Genomic DNA, 13483 nt, shown 5'->3' with positions numbered 1-13483 from the left:
ATAATTATTATTAATAAAAAATATGATGACAATAAAAACCAATTATAGTATATTAATATTAAAATTATTTAATATTTATAATAATCAAATATAGTATAATATAATTTAATTTTAACATAATTTATTTAAATTATATTATATATAAATCACAAAAGTACAAATTTCATAGCTATGTTTACAACTATTTGTATTTTAGTGATAATAATATGAATAATTAATGTATAAACAGTGATTAACTTTAAAATAAAATAAAAATTCAGAATATAAATAAAAACATAATTATCAATATATTGGACCTAATTAATAAACTAAGTTTGATAATATTATAACGTTAAGCCTTCTAAAGCTTTAAAAACTGAATCTTCTGTATCCGCAGAATCGATTCTGTTTTGTAAATATGCAATTGTATTTTCAAAATGTTTTGTAATCTGTTCAGTTTCTTCATTTGCAGTTAAACCAGTTATTTCCTTTTTTATCTGACCTATTAACTGATTCAATATATCCACAGATACCTAAAAATTTAAAACTTCTATATATTTCTGAATTTCTGATGCAATTGTTTTTTTTAACAATGCTAGATAATTTAAAATAAATATTTTTGAAATTACACATACATTATTATTGCCTCTTTCGTAGAAATAAACATAGTAGTTTAATAATTCAACAAACAATTGAACTTGAACAGACACTTCCATACACTGTTTTGTAATGCGAACACATTTTTTTAAGCAATCCATAACTCGTTTGCCGTCTTGAAGCTAGAAATAAAAAATGTACAAATTCATACACATTATATCATTTATATCTTATGCAATAATTAATCAAATTAGAGTATAACAACAGATTTATTTTTATTTTTAAATGTAAACTGTTTTACTATAATATTTTAAGATTTGTTAGAATAAATTTTTAAACATTCAACGAACTTCAAAAGTTTGAATAACATTTAAGTTTGAATTTATGAATACTATCTAAAGTTCAATCTATCTAAAGTATTGTGCATTTGCTTACCGGTTGTCCAACATTATTTTGTGCTGACCAAAATAGATGTGAGCTAATAGCTACAGCTCGGCATTGATCAGGTTTTTTAAGTAATTTAGATGCCGCTAGAGCACACTGAGTACGAACAGGTTCAGCATTTTCTTCATCAAAGCAATTAATTTTTTCAAATGTACCAATCAGTAAAATAATGGCAGCTAATTGACATTTACTCTCAGAGATTTCTTCTTCGTACAGTGTAAAAGCCTTTATATTTTAAATAAATATTATAGAATGTAGGCAATTATGTAATAGAAAATAAACAGTATACCTGTGAGTAAAATTCATAGGCCACAGTTTCATAATTTTTGAAATTTATCTGAGAAATAGTTAAAGCTCCTTGCAAAAATAATCTAAGTGGCAATTCTGCAAGTTCAGCTTTAGTTAATTCTAAAATTGTCTGGTGGCAGAACTGGAATATTTTTCGGCATTTTTTCTCCCACAATTCATCCTTAAAATTAAAAAATATTTATTACATGATCTTATGATTATTATGTAATCGATTGTTTTTTAATATACTTGTTCTCTTTTTCCACTATATATCAAAGCCAACTGATATGCTTGAAATACAAGGGGTGGTAATGTATAACATATTCGTTTATTTCCTCCCAAACTAAAATGTTCTCTTTCTGCCATTAAAATTTTAAATTGCAAATCAGGTTCATCTGCTTTCATGTGATGAACAAATCTAATTAAAATAATTTCTATATTAATTAAAAATAGATATCATATATTATAATTTATAAATCTTGAACTAAAAAATGGAGTACAAACCTTCCAAGAAGACTTTGTTCTTCAGCAAAATCTTCAGGATCTTCTTCACCTACTGGTTGATCAGGTTGGTCTTTAACCAGCGGAGAAACCATTGTAAGAACAATTTCAGTCTAATAAAAAGGTAAAAAATTGATAATTTTATATTAATTATTCTACTGTAAACTATTTTGATAGTAATACCAAAAATAATCAAATATATTTATTGTATTTATTTATTTTATTATGCATTCCAGATGATTATTTTTTTTAATATTTTAATATGTAAAATACTAAAATGTATTATACCTGTTCAACTGATGGAATCATTGTTCTGCACTGAACAGCATTTTGTAATAAATAAATAGCAATAGTCTTACGACCAGTATAATCAAAATACTCAATAATTTCAGGGAAATGTTTAAGCTTCATCACTAAAAGAAGATCATTATAATTGTCAATGGGCAGTTTCATTAAAGCCATCAACTCTCTAGATACTGGATTTTTATGACTGATTCTATAATTAAAAACATACATATATTATTATTCTTTTAAGATATAGATTAATTTAAAACATACTTTTCAATTTTACGCTTTGCAAATGTATCAGAAATGGTTTGGAGAGATTTATCCACATAATCTAAATTTTCTGGATAGCATTTTAGAGCTAAGCCAACCATAGCAGCTTGAAGCGACACAGTATCTTCAAGCGGTAAATCACGACTCTTTAAAATAAATAAATAATTATGTTAGTATGTTAGAGCATACATTTTATAATATAGTAACAATTCAGAATTTTAAAGTATTAAAAAAAAGGAAAATATATTTTACCTGAATAATATTGGCTATTTGTTCAGTGAGTACTTCAAATAATTTCACTTCAGATGCATTTGAATTGTGGAAAGTAAATATTGTTAGACGATTTATCATTAAAATGACGATAGTTTTTACATTCACAGATGGTTGCAATTCACAACATGATTTTAAAAACACATTCAGTGTATAAAGATGAAATTCATCAGGAAACACCTATATATGTTTAAAGTAAGTATTAATAACTGAAGTAATTTAAAATTAAATTAAGGATATAATTCATATAAATAATAATTTAAATGTTAGAGAAATATAAGACCTTTTGAATAACTAATAACAAAGAAGTATTAATTAGATAGATCAATATCAGTTGTAAGCATGTATTTTAAAATAATTAAAATTTAGTTTTCATTTTGAAAATTCAAAACAAGAAAATATAAAATATCTGTTAAAGTAATTATTTATTTTATTTTTTTATTATGTACATTTACAATCTGAGTATACAGTAAAAAATAAAATAAGGAAATAAGTTAACAATTAGAGTACTAAACTTGGAAAATATGAGGAAAGAGAACATCCATCAACTCCTACACTATAATTAATTCAAGGAATAATTTTATATAATAAAGAATAAAAATTTGACATTTTTCTTAAGTTTATTATGCAATTTAAACATACCTGTATTATACATTCCATAAGATACTCTTGGGCAATGGCATCTCGACAACTAACAATTTGTTCCAAAATACCAGGCAAAACAACCTGAAAAAATTATAATTAATAAATAAGAACTGGCAATTATTAAAATTTATTAGATTGCTTATAGGATAGATTAAAAGCACTACAGATACTTTATATTAAATATATTATAAGATATATTTATTTAAAATAATCTATTAATAGAATGTCAAACCTGCAAATGCTGTGTCCATATTACAAAGTGGTAACATAACAAATCAAATTTTTATTCAACAGGTTCAATTTTGTGTTGTTAGCTTTAAAATTAGAGTGTATTAATCTTTTGTCACACTTAAAAGTATAAATATTAATTGAGTTTCTACTTTCTGGTAGGTTTTTACAAAATGTTAATTCTTAAGTGAATTATAAGCATTTTTTGATTTTAATATTTTTAGACATAGATAACTTACTTAAAAAAATAATAAAATAGCATAGTAAAAATTAACAAAGGGGCACAAATAGTGCTTAATGTTCTTACCTTTAGGTTTGATAAACATTTCACTATAATATTAAAATTAACAACACAAAATTAGAATGGATGAAAGAAAATTTGCCATGTTGTATGTTTGTAAGACAGAGATAACACATGCATATATTGTGTTCTCTATATAATTTATGAACAGGTGGTTCCTAACATAAGTGTAATGTTACCTAGCAAATATAATAGGTTTAAATAATTTCAAGAATACAAAATAATTGTTAAGGCAATTATTTTTACAATTTAAAAATCAATTAAAAAAATACAAATTTCATTGTAAATTTAGTTACCACAGCCATTCATAACAAAATCTAAAAATATGTTGGTTGTACACAAAACAAATGTATTCTTGCATTAGTTTTTTAACTCAAATATTAACTAAGATGCAGCAATTTTTCCATATTACTCTCATTTATAAACAGGGATTATATAAGTGGCATTTTATTATCCTCTTAATACTTTTAGTTTTGGAATTAAAAGTTAAAATTATTGAATAGAGGGCATATTACATTAGCATATTATGTTCTAACCTAATAAACTTGAGCACTTTTATTCTATAATTACATTTTATGTAATGTATAAAATATAATAAAAATAAACAAATTCTATTACTAGAATCTGATTTCATGAATTTAAATAACCAAATAATGTAAATATAACTGCGCAAAAAAATATCTTGTACGTAAAAACATTTAATAAATTATTATGCAAAATAATATGTAAACTAAATAATAGTACAAACATATATTTTGGTCTTTGCGAGACACTTCTTAAAACTTAATTTTAAATTAAAAATAATTTACTTTTGAAGTAGTATGTCAAATGTTAATAATATTTTGTTGTATTTTTTAATTATATAAAATATCTTACTTTACGATATTTATCCAATGTAATACTATCTAAATGTGACAATCTGACCAAATTTGTTCCAACAAGAATTTTTAATTCTTCACGTTCTTTTTCACGACGTTCCTTTTCTCTAGAATGCCCTTGATGTTGCATTCTTACCCATAGTTTATTCATCTCAGCAAAATTCATCAATATAAAATCAATTGAATCACGTACCTAAAATTATTAGGTAGCAAATATTACTATCATATTAAATATTTATTTTATAAAAATGTATTAATATTAATTGGTTCTCTTACAGTGCCTTCGGGGTGCTCAGTCTCTTCATTATCTGGTATATCAGGTAATACATTTTTGGAACATTGTAATAAATAATGGCGTAAAAACAGGCCTCGTAAAGGATGTTGAACACCACGACACATCTCGACTAGATCTTTTAAGAGGTCTCGTTTTAAATTTGTATTAGTTTTTATGTAAACTAAACCCACCGTAATCAATAAATAACTAGAAAAAATAATAATACTTATTAAAAAAGATTTTAAAAAAATTTGGAAAATACATACAGCCTCGGTACAATATTTCCAGCATACTGTATTATTTGATATAAATCATCGACTTTACGACCTCGTTCAAACTCTTCTACTAGATATAAGTCTAAATAACATAGTTCGTTGGTTACTTTCATAACTGGAAACATACCATAAAAAAATTATAATAAGTGAATAATAATATATGATTTTGAATTTAAATTATTAAGTAGTAAGTACATAGTTCATAATAGCTCTTTGGTGATAATAGAGATGTGCGTAGTTCAGCAAGCATAGCAGATGCATGTTTAAGTGCTTCCATTAATTTATTTTTATCCAAGCACATTTTCATATGCACCCCTTGTTTTTGAACGGATGCTAACGCAAACTCTAATTGTTTCTCTTGGTCCTCCATTTGTGTCATACTAAAATAATAAAACAACTCAATTAATTTTAGTTGAAAGATTATAATAAGGCACAATTTGTTGAATAAATATTATAACGATATAATATGATGTCATCTTGAAAAATATTACTGAATGGTTTTGCTAGATACAATCAGGCCGATAAGTTGGTATATATTTTTTTTAAACTAATTATCAGGTATATAGGTATTGACAATATTGTATACAAAAATCCAAAACAAACATATTGTAACAAACAGAACAGAGCGATGAAAAATATATGATAATATACGAATAGTACAAATAGGTGATGAGAAACTTAGGTTGCAATCAAAAAACCTGTATGATTGTGTTAGATGATTATATCTTTTTGTACTACGATAGTAAAACAGAACACAGTCGATCGACTGTAACACCAGACAATAACAATAATATTTATAATAATAAAGACAGGTACCTTATAATTCCGTAATATCTATGTATATTATGTTATAAGTTATGTGGTACGTAATAACTTGTAAAAAAAAAAAAAAATATGAAATAAAATTTCAACTACTTAGGCGCGAAGATCCACGAATTATTAATATAGTAAGTTATTGGTTCCGATAAAAATCCATTGGTTATATTTAAAATGAATACATTAAATTCTGATGGCACGTATAACAATAATATAATAACGAGTAAAATTAAAACAATAATAATTATTATTATCGCGTACTGTTCGGTTTATATTTTTTCATTCGGAAATCGGGTAGAGTTGCGAGTTCAGAGTTGTGTTAGTGTTGCTTCTTGTGCTGAGACAATATTCACGTACTGTCCGTAGTGTCTGTAGGTAGTTATCGTCACTGACCACGACTGTTATCATCGTCGTTCGGCAGTTATCAGTGAAAAGCGTCCGACGAAAACGGTGGGACGCGCCGCGGACCGTATAGAATACGCATAGAATTGTTATAAATCTTAATAGATTTTAAGCATACATAGCCGCGGCAGTTGGCAATGCTGTTTGGGAGACGTGCGGATAATCAGAAAAAACAAGACCTTGTAATAATAATAATATGTAAATCGCCACAGTAATGGGCCGATCTAGACGTTAATAGTGTTAATATCATATTATTATTGTCCGGTTAATGCGTGTAGACGACGTGTAGGCGGTGTTCGTACCCGATCGTGTATTGGTCCAGATTGGTCGACCCAAGTCCTGACTATTATTATTTTCGTATTGTGGTACATTTTGTCGTGAACTTTTTACGGTTCGTGGACCTACTACACAACACATGTCAACTTCGCGTGCTGGCCGTGCTGCGTGCACAATAAAGACATTAGTTATTAAATATTTAAATAGTATTGCTATTTAAATAATATTTCCAGAAAAAACGGTATAATATTGCGTAATATTATTATTATACATCCTGCGTTCCTGTTTATTATATTATACACGATTACGTAACGATTTATTGTGTTATCGCTCATTGTGTGCCGCATACCTCCAACGGCTCTGACCTATACCTACTTGTCTCTGTATCATATTATTTTTTATTTTTTTAATATGTATACACGATGTCACGGTATACCTATATAATTAAAAATTGCAGACCATTTGCAATCCTTTTAACCAAAGGCGGGTAACTAGTTAATGGAACTAAATGAAGTAGCCAGTTGGTACATTATTTTCAAAACCCACAACCTAACTTGAAAATAGTATTTTTTATAATTTCTCTTGTGGAAATCGTTTTGAATAAATTGATGGAGCCCTGAATCCAACTGGATCTCGGTAGAAGGGAATACAGTTAAAATAATATTTAAAATGATATTTAAAAAATAAGTACAATATTCCTTGAACTATGGGGTTAGACGTTAGTAATACATAGGTACCTATAGGTACCTCTTGAGTTTTGGCTATTCAAAATGGTTCTGAGTTTTAAGCAAGTTGTCACAAAACTTGATTTAATAAAAATTAAAACGGACTCTGGATCAGCATCTAAAAACCTAAACAAACTCGTATATGAATACATAATATCATATAACCATGTACGTGACAGGGGCGGATCCAATCGGCTATTCCCATCTCAGGCTTAAGTTTTTAACGTAATTACTTCATAGTTCATTATTCATATTTCGTAAATATCATAGATATCATGTTTGCCTTCAAATTCGCCCCCTCCCCCGTTATCTTGGCCTAGATCCACCCCTGGTACGCGAGCCGGTATCAAGTATTGTATTCAAATCAAATGTTAGTTTTGACATTATTAGTGTCAACAAATAAACGTTATTTTTCTACTAAAATAACAGTTATTTTCCGTTTTATCCCTACATGAATCTACCGGTACTTAAATACTGAGTAGTGTACAGTGTACCGTAGTGGATAGATATGAAAATGTTATGATGCCAAGTTCAATATACGTAATACATAATATAAAACAATATAGCTCGCCAGGTGATGCTGTTTACGCCAAAATGTAAAAATAAGGTCCGATTTCCATTTCTGACAAAAAAAGTTTTGAAACCAATTATTTTAATTTAAATAATGAAATTTGTATTTTGTGCCAAGTACAACAACTTAAAACGCAATTAAAAAGTATAATTTATCTTCGTTAAAAAAGTTCATTTTAATAATTATTTAAAAAATTATAATTTAGTTAAAAATGTTATATTTATTTTGTTTATTTTAAAATATAAACCTATATATCGTATAAATATAAATTATGTTAATATTTAAAAACTATATATACTTTAAGTTTATATTTATTTTATTAACGAAGATAGGTACTTTTTAAAATATTTAAATATATAGTATTAGACGTGATTTCTTAAAACATCAATTTACATGTATAATTTATATTTTTATGAAATACAACTAGTTATATACCTACTATTAAAGTCTAATAATCTATAATAATTAATATTTGTACAGTTAACTAATGCTTTGCTAACAATAACCGACTGTTATTATTTTAAAAATGAATTATAAAAACCAATGAGTTTACTTCAGCTTGCTGTAAAATGTGTTTTAGTTCAAAAATTCATATGTAGGAATAAGAAAAAACAATTCTGAACAAAGGAAACAGACAATTTAATCTATAAACGCTTATAAAATAAAAATATGTACATATGTCTACAACTCTATATATACGACTTTTTTTAAACAATTACCTATAAGAATACTAAGAACAATATCAGAGGAACAGTGTATAACATTTTCCAACCCTATATAGACTTAAAAAGAAATGCAATTTTAATTAAGTACAAAATAATTTGCTCATTTTCGAAATTTAAAAGTTTACTCTACTAAAGATTAAATAATTTTTCTTTAATGTAATTTTAATAATAGCTAGTAATTCAAGCTAATCATTAATCAATAATATTTATGTGTATTAATTACTTAGCCCAATAGGCAATAATAGTATTAAATTTCCACCTTTGTGTCAATAAAATTTGTATACAGCAGTGATCATTATAAATATATTATTAATATTATTATGATATAAAAACACTTACCTATTTAAAATAAAAAGTAGGTACTTAATTAAAATAAATTTCAATATCTTTTTACTTAACTATAGTAATAGCCAATAGGTACTAATAAAAACAGATTATTTTTTATTAATTTAAAAAATATTTTATATTTTTGAAAACAAAACTTATCAGTTATCATTACTATAACACTTTATGTATAAAAATTAAAAATAATTAATTATATAAAGAAAAAATATAAAAAAAATATTTTCTTCTTTTATAAATTGGAGAATTCTGTTTATAATTATTTTGTTTAAAGCTGAATATCCCGCATTTTTAGAACTACAGTGTTTGATAAACGATTCTAATTCATGAAATTTTTGAAAAAAAAATGTTTTGGCTCAAGTTTAAAAAAATACCTCTGCAATAGCAACTTTTACTGTTATAGTAAAAAAAAAATAACAAAAGACTTATCCAAAGTAATTTGTTGAGAAATTAATCTACTATGAAAAAATAAGTAAAATTACGAATGAACTTTGTTATCATTCATTCATTCATTCATAAACAGTTTTCAATTTTTATAATTCAAATTACTGACTACTGTAAATGTAGATAATATGTTTTAGAATTTTAAAAAATTGGGCCCCTAAAAATGATATTTTTACACTTTGACTGGGTGTCGCCTTGTTTGCACCTCTCCCTTGTAATTGCGAGACTGCACGCACAATAAGGTCATGATGAGACCACGGAGGTATATATATATAAGTCTAGGTATATAATTTATTAGATAAATTGTTCGTGCTGCTACAATATTCGATAAAATAAAATTCAACATTTTTACAAACAATTGTATACACATTATTTGTTAGGTACGCTAATAAATTACTATAAATGGATAATTTTCGATGCACCCATACCTATATGGTTATATGGCTATATCTAATAGCCATGTATACTTAACGCGTTAAATATTTATATTTGTCTATCTGGAAGACCTTAGGTGTCATATTATAATCTTCATTCTTCTCCCACTACCATAAGAATCTTTTTTTCTGATAGTCTGATACAAAACTTGAATAATCGTAACGCGTTACCTATTATAGGATATAATTTAGTTTGATTTCTTATGTTTGCAGTTATCACTATAATAACATAAACCTTATAACATAAAATATTACCCCTGACCCATAGGCGTAACTAGGATTTAATAGTTACAGGGGCTAGAGTCGTAGAAAACCAAAGTTAAAAATAATTTGAAGGCTAATTGAGGCTAAAAAGTAAAGCCTTATAGGGGGGCTAAATACAAATACAGAGAGGCTAAGTCCCCCTAAACCCCCAAAGTTATGCCAATGCCCTGACCCATCATAATCTGTGCTTTCTTATTACATATATAGTATTCGTATTATTAAAATATTTTGTAAGTAGTAACTAATATGTATATTACATTTAAAACTGGCCGAATTGTGTAAGTTCAGTTCAATTGTACCTACCTTTTTTTATATTGTTTGTAGTACGTAACTATTATTACTCTACAGCTGAAGCACTCTAAAATTTACATATTTATTTTTTTAAAACCCTTTGGGCCACGACAGAAGTTAATGCACTATATAAATAAAAAATCAAATACATATGTATACTGTGCACGTCATAAACATAAATTCGTAACTCGTAGAATAGGTATTATAATGAGTATGAAAATATGATTTATGGAATTTCATCATCACAAATAAACTATTAAACTATAAAGATTATAAAAAGGGTAGTTAAAAATAAAAAAGAATATTGTTGAATTTGCTAGTAGAAGAAGAATAAAATATGTAATACGTTACTCTCTGGTATTCAACGAATAACTATAATAAAAAAAATCGATCGATATATGGACGTACATCAGGCACTGGATTTTTAAGATATACCTGATACTGCATACCTGACTATATACGAATTTTTTATTGCGTTGGCGAAATAGGTACTGCTAACTGCCGTACTGTTGATAATATAATTAGCTTATACTTATAGTTTTTTTTTGGGAGGGGGTCAAACTCTCTTCCCTCTTGAATCCACCACTGTGAGTATGTAAAATATTAATATTTAAAAACGTTCATAGTTAAAAATATATGTTGTTATAGGTTCAATATTAGAGCAAATTTACCTGTTAAAAATATGGTTTTATTGATATTACAATTTTAAAATGAGCTATAGCCATGTAAAATATTACAACTTTAAAATGCTTATAACTCACTTTAAGATTATAATATTAATAAAAGCCTATGAGATTCCCTAGCTAATTTTCTTACACTTAAATTTGATAATAATTAAATTTACTCTAATATTAAAACTAACCACATTAAGTGGATTTTGTTGAACGCAAATTTGCAACTTTGTATATATGATGTATATGCAAGACGGAGACATCATACATGCATCTTTATAGTTCATAATTAACTACTAGGAAATATTTGAAATGTGGATTAATAAATTAAATTATAATTTATATTATATAAACCGAATAACAATAAGTACCTATATATATACAACCTACGAGTATACCTACTAGCATTGGCAAAATAATAAAATAAATATTAAAATATTATATGATTTATATCATCCATATTCCATAGTCCATACAATATTTTAAACACCTAAAATAAAACACTATATATACAATAAACGAAATGCTACATACAGGCACTTGTGATCATTATATTAGCTATAGTTATAGGTAGGTATATATATATAATATAAAATGGTACGAAATACTCATAAAATGATGTAGATATCTGCATAGTAAATGTATACAACATATCTAAATGTATAATATATTTGTATGTGTATATAACAGTCATTATCATAGATTATGTAAAAATATTTCCATATAATCTGTAGTAGTTAATATATAATATATGTGTGTATGTGTGTACATATATGCTACAGGTACGTTGTTTTTGTTTTCCATACTTACATTCTATAAAAGAATTAAATGACATATCTAAAATACTAAACCTATGTAAAATACTAAAATATATACTTACGAAAGTATTTAACACGTAGTACAAGATAACTAATAAATATATCGAAATGTCAGGTACCTATATCTAACATAAGTACATAACCAGTGGTATATCGTGAAACTCGATGACCCTAGAGAATAAGAGGTGGATGCCCTCTTAAACATGGAAATTAAAAAATTATACTAAAAAGAGTCTGATACTCTGATAGTGTAGAACCTAGATATAATTATTTTAGTACTTGTAAATTTATTTTAAAATACTAATAAATGAAATTTTCTATCTTTCGTAGTCTTATTAAAAAAAAATTTTAACCAGTTTTTTTTTTCAATTTCATGATAGTACCGTGTATGGTAGTACCGTGTATGGTTGACTGATGGTTCGAATCATCCATCTTGGACGTACCTACTTTGGGAACCCAAATCAACCCCTTTAGAACTTCTCAGAAACCTATACGGCTGATTGAGTGGTTGAGAGGAAAAAAAGAAAACGTCGTAGTAATCGTTTAGGAGTATTTTTATTTTTTTTGTCTTAAATTATTGTACAACCGGTCAACTCGGTTACTCCGTAATTATTATTCCTAGCTGAATTAAAAAATTAAACTAAAATTGTATGTGGCTGCGCCGTCTAGTGTCAAAGTAATGAAAGTGAGCGACTTAGAACATTTTTCACATGTAACTGCTTTAAAGGTTGAAATGGTTGAATACAACAGCGATAGACGGCGCTGTCGTTATCGTCCAGACCCGTTGAACGAATGCCATAAATACTTATAAAATAAATAACGAATACAAATATACAATCAATAGAGGTACCTATATAAAATACCTATACGAGTACATAATAATATAATATAATATAATATACAATATATCTGTATCCAGTGGATGTTGTAAAACAGCCAACCAGTTCATAGGGTATACATAAAAATACATAAATTTATAAATGTCGATTCACTATCTTTAATTCGGACCCATTGGACAGTTAGGTATATAATATCTTCTTTACATACCTAGTATAAAACAAAGTCACTTCCTGCTGTCTGTCCCTAAGTATGCTTAGATCTTTAAAACTAGGCAACGGATTTTGTTGCGGTTTTTTTTAATTGATTGAGTGATTCAAGAGGAAGGTTTATTATAACATGCATAATATAGTATATAGAAACATTGATAATTTTAATTTAAAAAAAAACGTGTAAATTGTATTCCTATTTACATAATTGTGCGGCTTGCGAGTTTCCAGTTACCTGCAACTTGACCTTTTTTTCCGTCAATCAGCGTGTATATAATGTATATTATAGATATGAATATTGAATTGTTCCGAGAAGTTTATCGACGCGTATGATGTTCCGATGCATTCCGAAACTACTCAACTGATTTTGATGAAATTATGATTATGTGTGTAATTTTGCCTTCGTCATAAGATATGATA

At 26.6% G+C, this 13483-nt stretch overlaps 1 protein-coding gene across 3 annotated transcripts; it reads right to left on the bottom strand.

Moving 5' to 3' along the window:
- Positions 1-48: 48 nt before the first annotated feature.
- On the bottom strand, positions 49-10561 carry LOC132921257 (vacuolar protein sorting-associated protein 35). Of its 3 annotated transcripts, none has more exons than XM_060984178.1 (15): positions 10541-10561; positions 5434-5618; positions 5230-5353; positions 4966-5170; positions 4688-4882; positions 3280-3363; positions 2620-2817; positions 2368-2513; positions 2098-2305; positions 1813-1922; positions 1558-1726; positions 1310-1489; positions 1012-1245; positions 615-758; positions 49-512 (listed from the first exon to the last, which is right to left on the bottom strand). In XM_060984178.1, the coding sequence occupies exons 2-15, from the start codon at positions 5615-5617 to the stop codon at positions 324-326; spliced, it is 2370 nt and encodes a 789-aa protein (XP_060840161.1). In that variant the 5' UTR covers position 5618; positions 10541-10561; the 3' UTR covers positions 49-323. The 3 variants fall into 3 exon arrangements, with proteins under 3 accessions (XP_060840161.1, XP_060840160.1, XP_060840159.1); XM_060984177.1 differs by lacking the exon at positions 10541-10561 and adding an exon at positions 6316-6506; XM_060984176.1 differs by lacking the exon at positions 10541-10561 and adding an exon at positions 6055-6505.
- Positions 10562-13483: the final 2922 nt, after the last annotated feature.

Source organism: Rhopalosiphum padi, chromosome 2, assembly GCF_020882245.1.
Source record: "Rhopalosiphum padi isolate XX-2018 chromosome 2, ASM2088224v1, whole genome shotgun sequence".
NCBI classification, from domain to species: Eukaryota; Metazoa; Arthropoda; class Insecta; order Hemiptera; family Aphididae; genus Rhopalosiphum; species Rhopalosiphum padi.
The sequence above is the reverse complement of the archived record's forward strand: the minus strand, read 5'-3'. Positions and strand labels throughout refer to the sequence as shown.

Excerpts from the sequence above, each read along its gene's own strand:
- LOC132921257 (XM_060984178.1), bottom strand. The coding sequence starts at position 5,617 with ATGACACAAATGGAGGACCAAGAGAAACAATTAGAGTTTGCGTTAGCA. Across the intron at positions 3,364-4,687 it reads CATTGGATAAATATCGTAAA|GTTGTTTTGCCTGGTATTTT; the intron begins GTAAGATATTTT and ends TAATTTTTTCAG. Across the intron at positions 1,727-1,812 it reads GAACAAAGTCTTCTTGGAAG|ATTTGTTCATCACATGAAAG; the intron begins GTTTGTACTCCA and ends TATTTTAATTAG.